We start from the raw sequence: 19,108 nt of genomic DNA, 5'->3' as shown, positions 1-19,108 counted from the left end.
TAAAATAAGGGCAAAAGATATAAAATACATCTCCGAACAAATGACCCCTGTCTTAACACACCTTATTAACTTATGTATATCGCGTTCCATTTATCCGGATAAACTTAAGGTAGGGCTGGTAAGACCCATACATAAAAAAGGTAGTCATGCAGATACAAACAACTATAGACCGATAACTATCTTATCATGTATAGATAAAATCATAGAAAAATATATTGGAAACTCATTAAACTCATTCTTATCAAGTAATGGCATAATTCACGAAAGACAGTTTGGTTTTCAAAAAAATAAAAATACATCACAACTCTTATCATTGTTTACTGACGAAATCAACGAACATCTGGAAAAAAACACCATGTACTTGCTGTAATGATTGATTTTAGCAAAGCTTTTGACACTTTGGACCACATTACACTTTATAAAAAATTAGAACAAAATGGTATACAGGGACCCATGCTGGATCTTATAAAGAATTACCATATTAATAGATACAGCGCCGTGAGCATAGCGGGCGAGCAGAGTGACCTAATTCCGACCTTATGCGGCACGGCGCAAGGCTCAATTTTAGCTCCAACGGAATATCTGCTATATGTAAATGACATGTGTAAAATTTTCCAGCATGCTTCTGTATACCAGTTTGCAGACGACACATGTATAATCACAGCCCACGAGAACCTGGAAACTGCCCAGAGCATGATGCAGCATGACTTTGATATTCTGTGCAAATGGGCCCACGACTTAGGTCTGTCACTAAACTACACTAAAACCAAACTGATGCACATTCACTCACCGTATAAAAAAATCAACTTCACACCAAAGATCGTGGCCCACGAGCACAAGTGTCTACACATGCCTAGCACAACTTGTAAATGTAATCAACTCGATATTGTAAAAGAACATACTTACCTCGGGCTAATTATAGACCATAACTTTAACTGGGGTCCACATATCCACCGGGTATGTAATAAACTTAGATCTATATTATCAAAGCTATGTATACTAAAACATAAAGTCCCTTTTAATACATTAAGACTCCTTTACATGTCTATGGCGGATTCTGTTATAAACTATGGCCTAGAAAGTTATGGAAGATCATTCAAAACCTACCTAAATGATATATATAACCTCCAGTTACGTATGCTTAAGACTATTGTACCTATGAAAATTAAATATAAATATAAAAGCAATTATGAAAATCTATTCAATTACTGCGGAGTATTAACTGTATTTGAAAAAATAAACTTATCCATTGTAACCCAATACTACAATAGCATAAAATACTCAAACAAAAAAACGCGACCCTTACGGTTACGTAACCTAGATAACATTCCAACGTTTGAGGTCCGAAAAACAAACAATGAATATGGTCGAAGAGTATGGAAATGCATTGTACCGCGTATATTGAATAGATTTCCATATGAATTAGTAAGCTCATTAGAAGGTCGAACATGTGGGCAAGTTAGATCTATGATAAAGAAACACATGCTTAAAATGCGAAAATAATGAAAATTTATACAAAGATGAAGTGTACTGTATAATTAATTCTACACGCCTAGACTCCTTAACTCAAAAAATCTTTTTAATTTAAGATTAGTAGTTAAGTTAGAAAAATGCATGTTTTTTTTGATATGAAATAAACAGATTAAATTTTAAATTTTTTTTTTTTTTTTTTAACGCAATGAAACAGATGAACCTGTTTTGATAACATTAAAAAGCAGCGCTAGAAAACCTGCTTTACGAGCTACGTTGCCACAGATAGACAAACAGCGGTCAAACTTATACTATCTAACTTTTATCACTGACTTTGCTTTCCACAGGCAAATAATACTCATCGAGACAATTCTGACAACCCCAAACACAATTAGGTTGCGTTGTTTTATCACTGAATTTATATGGGCACCTCCTCCGTCATCATCATCAAATCAGCTCCAAGGTATCATAATATTGCATTGTCATCTGATTTTCATATTTATGCAAAATTTCATCTCAATCGGAAAGCGGGAAGTGGGCCAAATTTATCAGGCAAGATCTAACCCGCACATAGTTACCGTAAAACCACCCAACTATAGTCCAATACTGCAACTATGGTCCACAAGTTCAAAAGGAAATTAAGTATCTATACCAATGTTCCTTGTGGTTTACTCCTAGTTTTACCTTCCATAAAAACATACTTTGCCTTAGAACTACAAAAATATAGTAACCTGAACGAGAAAAATTGAGTTTATTTGTGGACCATAGTTGGGAGCTTTGGACTATAGTTGGGTGGTTTTACGGTACCTACATTGCAAGTTAAATTAAATCTTGTAAAAAGCTAATAATTTACGCAGTCACATCAATAAAAAAAATAAAATAAAAATCATTATTTCAGACCGATAAGATCCATAAATTTTGTTAGTAACAGCAAAAACAAATTCTTACACCCTACGTTAGTACCAATTAATTTACATAAAACTAAATTAAAATTAAATCATCCAGCTCATTTAGCCTTGCCTATCAACACGTCTACCCAGTAGCTCGTGAGATGGCAATCAAGGCGTTCAGCCAACGTCCTTAGGAGGCTGTTGCTCGCACGCGTGTCAGCAGAGACGCTATTCTTACAATACTTCCAATGATACACGACACGATATTTCGATTATGGAAGCGCTTCTGATATTTGACAAGCAATCTTGTACATTCTAGACCTGTGGGCCCACCCTGTGTATCCGTGTTCATTGAGCGCCAGAATTGATATCAACTTACGAGTAAGCTGCCAAATGATAACGACCAATTACTATTTGTAACCGTTTCGGAGCGGTCGTATCATGAGAATTATTTAAAAATGGAACTACAGTCTCTTCTCGCCCTGTTCGTCTTAGGAACAGTCACTGCAGTCAGTTCTAGTGATGTAAAAAGTAGTTTAACTTTTGTCATTGATGCAACTGCATCGATGAGTGATGATATTAAAGGAGTGAGTAATGCTGTAGATGCAATTTTAGGCACAGTGAGTAATTCGAGCTCTTCGCCGATTGACGAATTTGTTCTGGTGACCTTTGAAAATGGTGAGTTGGCAGTTTTTTAATTGACCACAGCGAAGGTCCCTTTTTAACTCTGGCATTTTGCTTTCGTATGTCCTAGGGAATGTTCCCGGTACTGAGTTTGTATGGCGAGAACCGGGAATTCCCGGTTCCGGGACTGTATATGTATAGAAAACCAGTACCGGGACTCCCTAGTATGTCCCTAGTATGTACTACAGCTCGCAAGTCTTAACCCTTTCCCAAGCATAGTACGGTTTATCGGCCACATACGCGCCATTAGAATTTCAACTTTAGCATTCCGATTTAAGCTTCAAATTAGATTAGACATTCAGGAAATGTTACTTGTCTCCAAATGAATCATCAAAGCTGGATTAATTGGAATATATTTGGATTTTTTGGGAAAACCTTGTAGATTGGTGCGGCTTGGAAAAGGGTTAAACGATTCTCTTGAAAGTTTGTAACCGGATTCTACGATTCTTCGATCCAGCTATTAGATTTTTTATTTATTAGAAAATTGACATATTGGATTTTTATATTTTCTAAGCTTAACGCGAAGTCTACAGCTCACAATGTCACTAGTGATATTTAGTTCGTGTTGGTGATCAAAACTTGTGAGTTCAAAACGCCGAATAGAGCACATAATATAGGAAATATTCTGTCAGGATTCTTATTATACACAGGCGAGAGTTTAAGCTTTTAGGTCATAGGTTCGAACCCCGGCTCGTTCTAATGAGTTTCCCGAAATGTACTAACTACCTACATTACACGGTTCCCTTTACCGAAGAGAATATTGAAAGGAAATCGGATTCCTCACTAGGAAAAACCAAGTGACTGTGCCAAGACTTGGGATTTACCGCGTCATATCAAAAATATTTAGCAACGTTAGAAAGTTAAAGTTAGATTATATGTAGGTATTCGAATTACTTACTTAAATTTATAAATAAATATACCTTCAATTCCTCGACATTTACGAACACCTGCTTCACAACCATTTAAAAATAGTTTTATTTGTGTGTAAAGTTTTTTTTTTCTTTCTCTCGTTGTCCCGGCATTTTTCCCATGGCTCAACCTGCCTGGGGCAACTAATCCCTACAATTGGCGTAGGCATTCAAGTTACAAAAGCGACTGCCATCTGAACTTCCAACCTTAAACTAGGACTAGGTCCTTCACCGAAAAGCGACTGCTAAATAGCAAATGATATTTCGTACATGAGTTCCGAAAAATTCATTAGTACGAGCCGCAGGTTGAACCCGCGACCTCCGGATTGCAAGTCGTACGATTTTACCGCTAGGCCATCAGCGCTTACTACTTAGCTATATCCGTACAGCATATGCCGTAATACTCATAATGTATGGATTTGCGACTTGGACGCTAACACTTGAAGAAGAAAATAAGCTCCTGGCGGCTGAAAGGAGAATTCTCAGAAATATCCTTTCAAGGAGAATCCTCTGAAACACCGAGATTGAGGAACTCGTGACTGCGCCCAATATTATCGGCGAGACAAACGCCCACCACCACCGCTGGGTTGGCCGTTGCATTAAGAATGGATGAGGATCGCGGCGATAAAAGGGCATACCTGGGACGCCCGATAGGGCGGAGGCCTATCGGACGTCCCAGATATCGTTGAAGCGATGCTGTTGAAGCGGACTTGCGCGATCTCCAAGACGATAACTGGCGAGAGATTGCGCAGGATTGAGACAACTGGCGTGTACTCGTGTCGGAGGCCAAGACTCATTTTGGGTCGCTGCGCCACTAAGTAGTAGTAGTAATTATTTATATATGTGTATGACCTAAGTTTCTGTCAATCAATATTGGGAATCAGACCGAGATTCATGTCACTGTCAGTGTATGTAGAGCACTAAAACAAGTGATAAACGCTTGATATTGGTAATAATATCGAGAATATACTCAAGTACGAGTATATTAACTCAAGTACGAATTATATTTCAAACTTAACTTTCAGTATATATGGTGCTACTAGTTCGATAATTAGCATATTACGTAACTATGTCGAAAATTCTAAGGCCAATATGTACTGTAAAATGCTGTACGATACATGTGCGAATAGGCAATTCGCAACGAGTGGGAATAAATTGAAACTCGACCGCAGGAAGTGTTTTAAATCAACACTTCAAGTCATTTCCTATTTTTCGCACTTGTATCGTAATGTACTTTTTCTCAAACTTGTAATGAAATGTTGACATGACTTACTTCAAATTAGGTCCGGAAATACTACATATCAGGTGCGATGAGTGAACATGATATGTAAAGATATTTCATACAGCCTTACACACCTAGGCCTGTAAGGCAACCTTCTTTTGTTTTTAAACGTCAAATTATGGCACGTCTTGGCCAACAAAACCTATAAGCAAAATTCTGCCATAATGTTTTTTCTTTTTTTGTCTTTTTTGTGTTTTTTTTTCGTTTTTTGTGTTTGTTAAATATTAATTGACTGATTCAAAGGGGAACAAAAATTTCATTATTTTTGCGCTACGACGTACGGTTTAGGAGATACAGCCCCATAAACATTTTTTTTTTCAGTCATGCAGAAATCTTTATAGGGCTGTATCTCCTAAACCGTGCGTCGTAGCGTAAAAATAATCAAATTTTCGTTCCCCTTTTAATAACCCAAAAGGAACAATAACAATAATCATCATCAATCATCATCATCATCCTATTTTTTTTTTTTTTTTTTTTTATTATTTATTAGCATGATACAAGTCTCGGCGAGAAACGGGGTTGCCGGCCGCGTATCCCTATCGACCTTGCTACGCTCGGCCGTCTATATCTACTTGGCCTGGAACCCTTCGTTTCCCGTCCTCTATAGTGATGTACTATTACCCGACTACTACAAAATGAAAAGTAATTACTGTATTGTTTTTGAATTCATTATTCGTATATGTATGTATACAGGCTGCCCCAAATATACATTACAAAATACGTTTATCTTAATTACGTCTTTAAAAAACTTTATTAAAAATTGAAACTATTATCATTTCACTAAAGCAATTGCAGTAGCGTTTTCGTCACAGAATGTGGGACCAATAAAATATGGACGAAGGCCTTTACTATGTACAATCTCAAAAATTTCCTTAATAAGAAGCCGACTTCAAAAAGCGTAAAATAAAATATTACCCCTCTTGTATGTTTTAAGTCGGACTTCGACTTTCGAAACGGCATTATGGCAACGAGCTCGTTTGACTTAAAGAAAGTTAGATTTTTTACATCTTGGTTTGTCCTATTGGATTGATTATGCTTCAAAACATATCTTCTGTTACTTGTTTACTAGTTTGGTGCAATGACCCAATATGCCTCCAACACAAGAACACACCATTTTACCCGGTCCTGCGAGGAATCACACCAATTTTTACTCACGCCGAACTCACAGAGATCTACCTCCACTCTATCCGCTCACCGATACTTAGGATGACCTACAGGACGGCGTCCAGTCGGTCGACCCAAATATGCCCTCTTACAGCACGATCTTCACCCAGTCTTTCGAGGTGGCCCAGCCAGCGGAGACGATGTGCTTTGGTCTCACCTATATTCGGTTCTTTATCTTTTATTACAGAACCTAAATTGGCAATAAACACCAAAGACAAAGCTGCATTTAAAAAGGAACTAGGCAATATCAACACAGGCGGAGGCGGCTTCTGCCCCGAAAAGTCCCTGACGGGGATCGAACTGGCGTTGAATGAGAGCCAAGACGGCTCTCTTCTGTACGTGTTTACTGATGCTTCCGCAGAAGACTATAAGAATTTTGCAAAAGTGGAAGCACTTAGCCAGAAGAAAGGAGTTCAGGTATTTCTTTAAAACAGTATTTGAGTTTGACCGGTTCTTTTAACCTGCAGTTGTTCTACATCTCTTGTTTACGCTACAGAACTTGTATTGAGTATAATAGGGTCAAACGCAAATTTGTGTTCACGTCTTCTATGTAGACATACCCAAAAGTTGAGGGCTATAAAGGTTAATTTTCTTATTTAACCCTTATCCACATGAAAATGTACTTCTTTTATTTGGATAAGTATGCTAAAATCATCAATGTATTATTGTCCACAAGCTGCAATTGTCCACAGCAGAGAAAACTTGTGTGTTAACCAGAACTGTACAGTTTTCTTTTCTGGGTATATCTACAGGAAAATAACACAGTTTTGTCTTTAACCCAATACTACCAAAGATGCTATAGTCTATATCGGTGTAAAATCGAAAGCCCCGGAGTTTGACACCTGAAGAAGATGGCAGTATACTGTGCCATATACCTATCTATTGTGCTATGCTCCGGTTTTCTAGAATAGCAGTGCCGTCATATAGCTAGCGACCGTGATATTACGGACACAAAAGAATGTTCCTTCAATCACCGCCCTCTAGGAAACCGCGCCGTTTTATAACCACCAAAGTTGATGTTTGGTATTGGTCTATTGGTACTTGTACGATTGAAATGCATTATCTCAAGCGTAGTCACCAACTTCAAGGTTGTTGTTGTTGTCCTAAAGCACCCCAGAGGTGCAAAGGGCCTTCACAAGCTCGCGCCACGCCTTCCTACCTTCAGCTCGTCTTCTGGCCTCGCTCCAGCTCAACCCGACCGCTCGTAACTCTCTTAGGACGGACCGTTGCCAAGAGTGTACAGGACGCCCGGAGCCACGGCTTCCGTCCGGCGGTTTCCACGGGAAAGCTATGGTAGCATTATTCGTTTCCCCTCTTCGAATAGTATGTCCTATCCATCTCCACTCACTCACTCAATTCAAGGTATTCACGGCTTTTTCTTATTTCTAGATTGTATTCGTTCTGACAGGCCTTTGTGAAAACGACACTATCAGCCAGAGCTATCTAGTGTACCAAGATCTTGCCAAAGCTACGAACGGACAAGTATTCCATTTGAAAAAGAACGAAATCGGAGAGGTTGGTAAAACAATATTTACCTTAACTTTAAAACCTTTTCTAAGGGCTCAAAATGCTTTATGTACAGTTTTCATTGACTGATTAGAAAATAACTTTTATTTAAGATAACAGAACCCCTAGTGTAAATGTATTCGATAGCGTTACGTGACGTACGGGTTTACGTTAAGTCTCATTTTGTATGGGATTTAGAAACAGCGCGCCAAGCGGGACGTTTTGGAAACTCAAAATCCCATACAAAATGAGACTGAACGCAAACGCGTACGTCACGTTTCGCTATCGAATAAATGTACACTAGGGGTACCCCTAGACATAATGGATATTATACAGTGGTATTACTATAATTAGCTTATATCTAAAATAGGCCCTTGAGGCATTGTACCAAGGATGCTGGCGGCATTTCCTCGTTGTATCGCAATACTGATACGTTGTGTGAGGAAGCGGTCAACTCTTTCGGTCACCAGTTACGTCAACCAGACGTTTCGCGATTTCTGCAACTTGTGTGCGCTGGGGTCCCATGAACCTAGTGGTTCAACGCCAAATGGTACAAAATGGTACTCTCTGCCGAGGGTTTTATGTTCATTATTTTTGTTATTATTACCTGCGGTCAATCAAGTATAAATTGCAAGGGATGGCAGTTTTGATACGCAAATAACTAAAGTGTAAAATAGTAATTGTAATTTTAATGTTATGTATTGTAATTTTAATCTATTATGTTATGTATTTCTTTTTAATTTTCTTGCTTTTGACATAGTGTGTAATTTTATTGTATTGTATTTTTAATTTAATTTTATTTTTTATTTGAATATGTTATAATTTTTTGTGATTATTTATGGGCATTAGTCTGAAATAAATTTTTGAATTGAATTGAATTGAATACGAGTAAAATACTGAACTGTTGTATTGATGTTTCCAGATATTAAAATATGTGGAGGAAACTGTTGGGAGCCGAAAAACCGTTATATTGAGTAAAACGTTGCCTGCTCGACAATTAGGTTCATTTAATGTAAGTTAAACATACATCATTTTACAATTCAAACCGGCCGAGTGCGAATCGGACTCGCCCACTGAGGGTTCCGTGCTTTTTAGGACTTTTTTTGTTTAGGACGGACGGACGGACTGACAGACAGACGGACAGACGGACAGACGGAAGGACGGACAGACTGACAGACAGACGGACGGACGGACGGACAGACGGAAGGACGGACAGACTGACAGACAGACGGACGGACGGACAGACAGACGGACGGAGCGGAGTCTTAGTAATAGGGTCCTTTTTGGTACGGAGCCCTAAAAAACAGTTGTATCATACTTTTACGGTCGATTTTAATCATCTAACGATTCAGATTAAAAAAAAAACACAAGTCAAGCCTAATTGCCACAAGTCAAGCTTCATAGTTCTAGAAATTCTACATAAGAAAAAAATCCCTATAGAAATTTGATGTTTCAGTAAGGTAAGTTTTGTATAAGGTGTTTTATACCTATAAGTCTATAAAGAGGTAAATTTAATCTTATCTTTCGCACATCTTGTAACTGGCCATACTTATTTTTCAGGCAAATCGTATTTTGACCAACCTCCAATCATTCTGGCATGAATGTTTTAAATGAATATGATATATTTAATCACTTTTATCTTTACGCTACTAGTGTTTATCCCAAAAGTTGGCAGGCGCAAGAAGTGGGTGAAGAAATTATCAGCCCAACTGTTTCTAAATAGAGATAACCTCTTAACTTATTATCGAATATATAACTCATTCGGTCGTTACTTCAATATTTATTTATTCATTACACAAATACAAGTAAACATACAATAGGCGGACTTAATGCCTTGAGGCATTGTCTACCAGTTAACTAATAGGCCAAACAGAAATTTGCTAAGGTGGGTGCAGTATGAAAAAAAATCCAAATACTAAGTCAATATTGTACATTAAATTTAATTTATTTGATCAGAGCCCCCAGTGTAAATTTATTCGATTTCGAAACGTGACGTACGCGTTTTCGTTAAGTCTCATTTAGTATGGGATTTAGACACAGCGCGCCAAGCGGGACGTTATGGAAACTCAAAATCTCATACAAAATGAGACTTAACGTAAACGCGTACGTCACGTTACGTCATCGAATAAATTTACACTAGGGGTATTGTTTCTATTTTTTCACGTTAATCAAGTTTTGTAAGCTTTTTCCTTAACCTTATTCATATTACTTGCATTTAGACAAGTCTGTTACATTAAAAAAAGACAATTTTCTAGGTAATGTGCTCGAAATATGTATATCTTAGTTTTTGCATATAGGTACACCGTGTTTTTATTGAATTCCGTTAACTTCGGGGCATGAGTAAGTATGTTTAAGGAAACTTTTTTTTTTAATTTTCACGTTTGGAATTTTCAACGATTAATTTTTTTATATAATATGTATTAAATGTTGCATGTAGCGTTGTTTTAACACGGGCGTTATATTTAACACAACCGAACAATTTAAAACTGTTACATATCAATGTCATTTCGAACATCGATCGCCCAAAATACATAGTACTTGCGTTTAGTAGCAAATGTATACACTCGTACTAAATACTAATCAATATATAAACAGGCCCTAAGGCAAGTGAACACGCTCGTAGGGGCCTTATAAGATAAAAATACACTATTGATTACCTCCGAAATGGAGTTAATTAGAATACCGGTGTCTTTGAGAAAGTTACTTAAATTAAGCTCAGGAATTCATCACCCTTGAAATTACCCTTGACTCAAAAAAACATATTAAATAAGAAGAAAAGAAATGGATAAGTAAATAAGAAGAAACCAAATATCAAAGAATACTGTTCTTCTGTTATTCAGGTTAAAGTAGACGAAGACATAAAGGACATTGTGATAGCTGTATCTGGCGAAAATGCACGACTGGGCGTGTCTGATCCAAGCGGCGTTGAAGCGCCTTCCACGAATATCACAAGGCTCCAAGCGATTACGGTAAGGCACTACTCATTACCCACAAAGTTAAACCATTTAAAGCACCTACGCTTCAATATTAAAGATGCAAAAATAGCTTTTGTAATGACCAGCTTTTGCTGTTAGGTAAGGTAAAAAAAATTGTTTAAAAGATGTTAAGCTCTCTCTCTCTCTCTCTTTTATACCACATTGGTGGTAAACAAGCATACGGCCCGTCTGATGGTAAGCAGTCACCGTAACCTATGGACGCCTGCAACTCCAGAGGTGTTACATGCGCGCCACCGACTCCATTTTATCCTTAGTTCAGTCCTTCCAAATGAAAGGGAAAAAACTGCTTCTTCACCGGAAAGTAAATGCTAAATAAGAAATTACATCTCTTTTACATACAAACATTATGAGATTCGAATCCGCGACATACGGTCTTAAAGTCACATGGCTAACCTAAAAACAGCTGCGGTCGGAAATACGTTAAAATTACCATATTACGTGCAGTCGATATCGTCATTGATTTTTCTATGGAAATTGACAATAACACCAACGTGTTCAGGCCGCTGCAGTAGTGTCGGAGCAGTAGTGCAGCTGCGGTCAGAAATGGACTTTATGACCGCAGCTGACTCCTTTAGGCAACCATAGTTCAGAGGCCCTACCGCGAACCACGTTAGATGTGTTGCCTCTTTGTCGCACTTGTAAATTCGTACTTAAGTGTGACAGTGAGGCAACACGACAAACGTGGTTCGCGGTAGGCCATCTGTTTTGTAAGCCCATTAGTCGTATGTGTCGTATTTTGCTGGTTTTGAATATTTTTAACTTTAGCTACTCTTGTTATTTTAACTAGTACTTATTTATATTTAAATGAATAAATAAATATTTGGGGACAATCTTACTCAGATCGACCTAGCCCCAAACTAAGCAAAGCTTGTACTATGGGTATTAGGCGACGATATACATACGTATAAAGATAAATACTTAGATGTATGTATGCATAGAAAACACCCATGACTCAGGAACAAATAAATCACACAAATAAATTCCCTTCCCGGGATTCAAAACCGGGACCATCGGTTTCATCAACTTAGACCAGACGGTCGTCAAACGACCGAAAAAAGCTACTTCAAATAAAATAACATTTAGTAGAAATATGTTTCCTCATGGAACTTTGTGGACAAACCGCAAGATTAAATTGATTAGAATAGTTAATGTTTCTATGCAACTGCATCCTTGCAACTCAATTGGTATAATTGGACTGGTATGCATGCCATGCATTGTTTGTCTAACTAAAAAGCTATCAATCAATTAAAACCCCATTGGGTCAGTTAGCAACAAGTGTGGGTGTGGTTAAAATAAATTGTCCTTATCAAATAAGTAATTTTCAGTTATAATGTACTCGTATATCCCTTGAATAATGCTGTTACAACTGAAAACTGTATTTAAAATAAGTATTTATACTTGGTATTTTATTTTATTTTGTTGTCGAAAAAGGGGATAAGAAATCAATTCCTAAACTTTATATTATAACATTTTTAGTGTTTTTTTTTTGGGAGGCTGCTGGGGGTCTGAGGCTAGCCTTTATTAGGGAGGTGGGACGTCGAATAAGGGATCTCTCCCTTACCCAGATCCTCTCGGGTCTGACGCCCGCGCGGGTTTCTACCTGGTGCAAAGGTTGTCTGTCCATCGCCATACATGGTAATGCGGCTAGTGTGATGGGTACCTTTGCGCCGGGGACAACTCGGGAGACTTTTTAACTAGGCTTAAGCTAGTCTTAAGTTATAATTGGATTGTTATTTTTAATGTTATTATTTTTTGTACTGACATGCTTAATTTAGAATATTAAAATACTATCTTTAAACAATTGTAACAATTTATGCACAGAAGCTAAAAAATGAATTTTTATTAAACTGTAATTTGTAAATACACTCAAATTAATCTCACACTATACCTAATACTTATAAGAACTGGGCTGATATTTTGTCCATGGTAATAGGCGGTATAAATCGATTATACGTACAGGGTTTCAGATTCTAATGAAAACAATCTAATTATCCTTTCCTGTACTCAATTTTGGAATACTAGTCAATAATTTTTGTCAGCATTATCCTATCCTTTCAAATCAGAACGGCGAACTATTTTGTTTTCTTAATACGTTACTCATTTTTTCATCCAGATAGTGAAAGTCCCCGACGTGAAATCAGGCGTGTACAGGGTCCAAACCGGTAGCATCAGCAACACTCATGTGGTGGTGTCGGCGTCGACTTTAGTACACTTCCGCCATGGGTTCTCCACCATCGCTCCTGCTAGCATCGAGGATACTGTCACTAGACCCGCACCAGGTAACTGATCCTTAAGGCATAGACATCCTGAAATGTAGGTAATTGAAAAAACCCCTGGTGAAAACTATGGAAGGTAAAGGCAAGGAACAGAAACTTAGGCAGAACTGTTGCAAAAGTGTCCAGCTGTCAGCTATAAATAATAGTTCCAAATATCTCCAGAGTAGCGCTAGAGTAGCTAAGAACCTAGGCGTTATTGACGGAGTGAAGTACGCTGTCTATGATTCGATTTTTTTCTCAAGTATTCTAGGTATTGTAGCGCCACCTATTTATGGTTTTTTGTCGGACACTTCGGACTGTCGGACCTTCCATAGGTGAAAACCCCCGAAGTCACTTCGAATAGCTTATATGGAGATATCATAAGAACGACTAACAACAGCGCTTCTTGGCGAATTTAGGCTGGCTACTGACTACTCAGCAAGGTCTTCCGACAAGGGTTCTCCACCATTGCTCCTGCTAGCATCGAGGAAACTGTCACTAGATCCACCAGATATTCTCAAGACATCCTCAATTACGAAGAGGTAGTTCCGCAACAGGTTTAGGTTGTGACATGCCCTTGTTTCAGGGATCGGACAGGTCCAGTGCACTTTCAACATACCCAGGTTCACTCCATCCTCGCTCCTTCTAGCATCGAGTATAGTCACTAAAACTCGCACCCGCTTATAGTTAGTCCATTAGTTTTCATGTTTGGCGTCGACACATTTTTCTAACATGAACACACATTCAACAGATGCAAAATCCTACGTAGCTATAAAAGTGCTTGACGCCCCACACGTGAAGCTGGTCAACGTGCAGATCCTGGGTATGGACGACACTGTACTCCTGCAGGAACCACTTACACTTACCAATAAAGATGAGCAGTTCTACACGACGGAGCCTGTTGAAACGCCGGAGGACACTTTTAAGCTAGCGGTGAGTGGAATGTACAACATCTAACTAAACTATTTACTTTTCTATTTTGCTTGCAATGCAGTCGCCATTTTCAACAGTGGAATAAAAGGTGCAAATTCAAGGTGTGGAGCACCTGATGTTATAATCCCTAAAATATTATAAATACGATAGTAACTCTGTCTGGCACTTCTTGAAACTTAAATCGTTGAACTTATTAAGATTAAAATTTAGTATAGCGATTGATTGAGTCCCGGGAAAGGACATAGGATAGTTTTTAACATGGAATGTGTAATACACTCTTCCGCTCTTTATTACCGTGGAATGCCATAGAAAAGTAAAATATGGAAGCAATTATAGTTAAAAAAAATTAAGTTAGTTTTTTTAAATCTTTTTTCAGGTCAATGGTTACGACACCAGGAAAAATAGCAATATAACGAGGTATAGCTTAACACCAATCAAACCACAGTCCGTCATCGGTAAATATCAGCTACCTACTTAGTTTTCACGACCCTTTTACTAAATAAAAACTATGGTTACTCTCATATAAGCTAGATAACTAGAGATTTTTACAATCGTATCATACATACTTTATTATTCGTTACAATATTAATGAAAATATAATTACTAAAGTGAATTGAATTTAATTGCAGATCAGCCCACCGAGAAAGCTCCCGAAGTAACAATTGAAGGAGGACCCACAATCAATGCAGCATTTTTCAAACCGCTGACACTGAAGTGCAAAGTCAAAGGATATCCCAAGGTTGATATTATTTGGCAATCTGATGACACCTCTGCTAAGCTGGAGTATGAGAAGGTATTTATGCAAAACGTAGAATAACAAAGCAAATATAGAGGGTTTTTAGGGTTCCGTAGTCAACTAGGAACCCTTATAGTTTCGCCATGTCCGTCTGTCTGTCTGTCTGTCCAAGGCTTTGCTCCGTGGTCGTTAGTGCTAGAAAGCTGAAATTTGGCATGGATATATACATCAATAAAGCCGACAAAGTCGTACAATAAAATCTAAAAATTTTTTTTTTTAGGGTACCTCCCCTACACGTAAAGTGGGGGGGATTTTTTTTTTTCGCTTCAGCCCTAGAGTGTGGGGTATCGTTGGAAAGTTCTTTCAAAACTAATAGGGGTTTTCAAGAAACATTTTTTGATAAAATGAATATATTCGGAGATAATCGCTCCGAAAGAAAAAAAAATGTGTCCCCCCCCTTCTAACTTTTGAACCATAGGTCCAAAAAATATGAAAAAAATCGTGGAAGTAGAGCTTAAGAAAGACATTAAATGAAAACTATAGCGGACATGATCAGTTTAGCTGTTTTTGAGTTATCGCAAATAGTTTTCCCTTCATAGTAAAAAGACTTACTTTAATTAGGTACTGATTATGCAAATTTGCCTATTTGTTTAACTCGGGTGAAAGGTACCGTTTCATCCCTTGGTTAACAATTTACTATACTTTAAGCTCCAATTTAGCTTATTGTGACGGAAGAGTAACTACGGAACCCTACACTGAGCGTGGCCCGACATGCTCTTGGCCGGTTTTTTTACTGTGGTATTAGTTTCGGTAGGAACTTACGTCTACTTGTAGCGTCCACCAGCGAGCGAGGACGCTTACAGTATTAAACATGCTTTTGATCACCATTAAATTTAAGTATACTTATTATGTATTGTATTCTGTATATTAAAATGGAGGAAAAAATGTGTCTCAAATCTTCAAAGCTAGACCTACTTCCTGATTTCCGATTGAGCTAAAATTTTGCACACATATGTAAATCGGATGACAATAGAATTTTATGATGACATGAAGCTGATCTGTTAATGAAGACAGGAGGTGGCCATGGGAACTCTGTGATAAAACAACGCAAAGTAATTGTGTTTACAGTTGTTAGAATTGTCTCTATGAATATTAGTTGGCTGTGGAAAGAAAAGTACAGTCAGCAATAAAAACTTGTGCCAAAAGTTAAATTGTTGCCAAAAACTAATTTTTATTGTCAGGCCTCAGTCGTTGAGCTCCCCTACGACTACGTAAGTGTGCTGGAGATACCGAAAGTGGAAAAAAAGGTGACGTACAGTTGCCAAGCGACCAACGCGGCAGGCGACGGCGTGCAGAATGTAACCGTTCTTACTGAAGTAAAGGACTTCATTGAAGTTAAGGCTGAAGGTAAAATTAGTGTAGATTTAGATCATGAAGGGGTGAATCCCACTGATTACCAATTTCTCGATTGTCCAGCGATCTGGTAATCAGTAGGCCCCTTATGTATCATACATCCATAACCACTTTTGCCACTATAATTGGAGTTAATAAACCGGTAAAAGGTAAAAAGATACAACTTTTTTTGTAAAAATGAGTTCATTTAAAAGTGCTGAATATTTTTGGTTTTATTTTTCTTACAAAATCTTAAATCAAGTAAACCCCTAAACTAAATGCCCAGAGACAATTGGATTTTTCAAAAATATTGAAGCAGCCTAAAAAATAGCGACCTCTTTTAATTTCGACAAACTAGAACTAGAAGAAATCAGCATTCTTAAATACATGCTTTAGATACAACCATCGAATACCAGAAGCCGGGCAACATAACCTGCGAAGTCCTAGCCCATCCCCCAGCCACAGTTACTTGGTACAAAGGTAGAAAACTCCTCAAACCTGGCGACAACTACAATGTGTCTGCCGACGGAACCGTTATCACTGTCAACTCTATGGAACCAAACTTGGCTGGCAACTACTTCTGCGTGGTCAAGAATAATGTCAAGAAGGTTGTGAAGCTTTTGAAAGTGGATATAAGTGGGGTTGGTAAGTTACTAAAAGCATAATTTGCCGTTTTCTTAGCTTTCAATTCATGAACTTTTTGCCCTGTTTTACAATGAACATTTTAAAGAACTGTACACTGTAGGTAATATAATACTAAATACAATGAAATTGCCTGTAAAAGGTCTTTATTTTAACAGATCAATATTAGAAATTGATTTTTAATTGTTGATTATGTATTTTTATTGCATGTAAACCAATGAGATTAAGTAAAGATTGACAGCTAACTTAAGTAAGCTACTTTTAATTACTCGGTTCTCTAGTTGCAATCCACCCTATGTCACAAAATTTCTCTCCTACTTTCAGGGCCGCCACAAATCGACAAATCTGTTTACACCATTAACGCTAGAGCAGAAACCGAAGCGACTTTTCGGTGCAGGTGAGCGTTATACATTTAGACACACAGTATAATCAAACATTCATCATAAACAAACTTCTATAAATATTCCAATTTACTTAAAAATCAAGTACCCTGCGATTGGCTGGGCTCTGATAGATTTAGACAAATGAAAATACTGAGATTTATTTAAAATGTATTTTTCATAACATTATTAAAATAAATAAAAAGTTAAGAATACTTATAGATATTAAACATTAAATTATATATACTAAAAATAATATTAAAGCATATACTCGTATCACATTAACTCAGAAATACTCGTTGAATTGCGAGGCTAGCTGCCCGCAAGAGGGTCACCTGTGGCCTCGTCAAGCGTTTGCTTTATTATTGTTTTAGACTTATCGAAGCTAAACCCAACGCTACCATCAGCTGGTCGTTCAAAAACGCCGACGAAGACATCGCTCTGAACGAAACCTCGGACACGTTGCATTTGGACAACATTCAGATTTCCGACGCCGGCACGTACAGTTGCAAGGCAGAGAATGCTATGGGCGTTGATTATCATGGGATTGAATTGATTGTTGAGTGTAAGTAGGCATTACTAAGTACTGCAGTGGTATTCATATTTCAAACTTATATGTTTAACTTCTACCAACCCTGTGAAGATAATCTAGAGCTTTTGTAAAAAAGAATATAACGATAAACGTCCTAGTGATCGACATGATGATACATTTATTGACAATGACTTACGTTTAACCTTTTAACCGCCGTTGTCTGATATATAAGACACAATATCCAGTTCATTGCGACGCTGTCTGATAAATAAGACAAAATTTCGTGCAACTTCGTACCGGCGGTGACACGAGCACGCTCCATCAAAAATTCTAAGCGGTTAAAAGCTTAAAGATAATTTATATGTACAGCGAGCTTAAAAATTACATGGACAAAGAAGTTCACTCAAATGAAATCTTATAATCAAAGGAGTTATGCAATTATCAGTTAAATTAATTTAAGCGAACATAATATTACCATTAAGAACTCTTAAACTCTTTTTATAGTAAACTTACTATATATTGGAGATATATCACAGGGTTCGTATTGTCAACCAAATTAGCTTGAACCGTAAATGGGTCATTAATTAAAGACAGTGGCCGCACCATTGCTGGTCTCCATGTGTTATTCGTTCTTCACTTGGAAATCAAATATGGCTTTAAAATATAAGGGTTTTTACGATAAAATTCATGGTCATATTGAAGTTTATCATTTCATTATTCAGACTCCCCCGATATCTCGGAAGATATGGAGACGAGAGTGACGGTGCTCGAAGGGACACCTGTAACCCTTGATTGTCCAGCCGATGGAATACCCAAGCCCAGCATGGCCTGGACTCACAACGGACGGCTCCTTTTTGATAAAACGAGGCATACCTTCTATGCCAATGGAAGTCTTGGGTAGGTGTCGTCAATAAACATTAATATATGTCAGAGGTCTATGTTCCACTTGTAACTAATCTAATGCTGGCTGTAAACACTTGTCGAGAGCTTCTCGCCGAGTCACGGCAAAAAACTAACCCAATCGGAGAAAAGCGAGGCGCGACGAGAAGGGAGCAGTAAACTAAATACACCAGTCATCATCAAATAAAGGATTTAATACAATAAAAACAGACATATTTAACTTGGGAACCTCCACTACGGCCGCCATTGCCGCGACGCTCATCTGTCAGTCCTTGCCGCGCTATAGTGATGTGACCATATCCAATACCGATTGTAGGCTGCACTCGAGAAAGCCTCATCATCGGATATCAGTACACACTCGTTTTTGGCCTCTCTCGATTAGTGTGTACAGCCGAAATACATAACAAGTTGTGAAGTTTTATTAAGAGTTTCTCGCAA

General features: G+C 37.8%; 1 protein-coding gene across 1 annotated transcript in view; it reads left to right on the top strand.

Annotated features, from left to right (window-relative positions):
- Window positions 1–2,188: 2,188 nt before the first annotated feature.
- LOC133525146 (hemicentin-2-like) overlaps window positions 2,189–19,108 on the top strand; it is a 28,444-nt gene continuing 11,524 nt past the window's right edge. The window contains exons 1-14 of the mRNA XM_061861407.1: window positions 2,189–3,038; window positions 6,586–6,815; window positions 7,788–7,913; window positions 8,827–8,916; window positions 10,745–10,873; window positions 13,014–13,179; window positions 13,907–14,088; window positions 14,465–14,543; window positions 14,718–14,881; window positions 16,066–16,231; window positions 16,613–16,861; window positions 17,183–17,255; window positions 17,613–17,803; window positions 18,493–18,667. Of these exons, the coding sequence (XP_061717391.1) occupies window positions 2,819–3,038; window positions 6,586–6,815; window positions 7,788–7,913; window positions 8,827–8,916; window positions 10,745–10,873; window positions 13,014–13,179; window positions 13,907–14,088; window positions 14,465–14,543; window positions 14,718–14,881; window positions 16,066–16,231; window positions 16,613–16,861; window positions 17,183–17,255; window positions 17,613–17,803; window positions 18,493–18,667 (2,240 nt within the window). The 5' untranslated portion in view covers window positions 2,189–2,818. The remainder of the gene's footprint in view (window positions 3,039–6,585; window positions 6,816–7,787; window positions 7,914–8,826; window positions 8,917–10,744; window positions 10,874–13,013; window positions 13,180–13,906; window positions 14,089–14,464; window positions 14,544–14,717; window positions 14,882–16,065; window positions 16,232–16,612; window positions 16,862–17,182; window positions 17,256–17,612; window positions 17,804–18,492; window positions 18,668–19,108) is intronic.

Source organism: Cydia pomonella, chromosome 14 (assembly GCF_033807575.1).
Source record: "Cydia pomonella isolate Wapato2018A chromosome 14, ilCydPomo1, whole genome shotgun sequence".
Lineage (NCBI taxonomy): Eukaryota > Metazoa > Arthropoda > Insecta > Lepidoptera > Tortricidae > Cydia > Cydia pomonella.
This window is presented reverse-complemented; position numbering and strand designations above follow the sequence as displayed.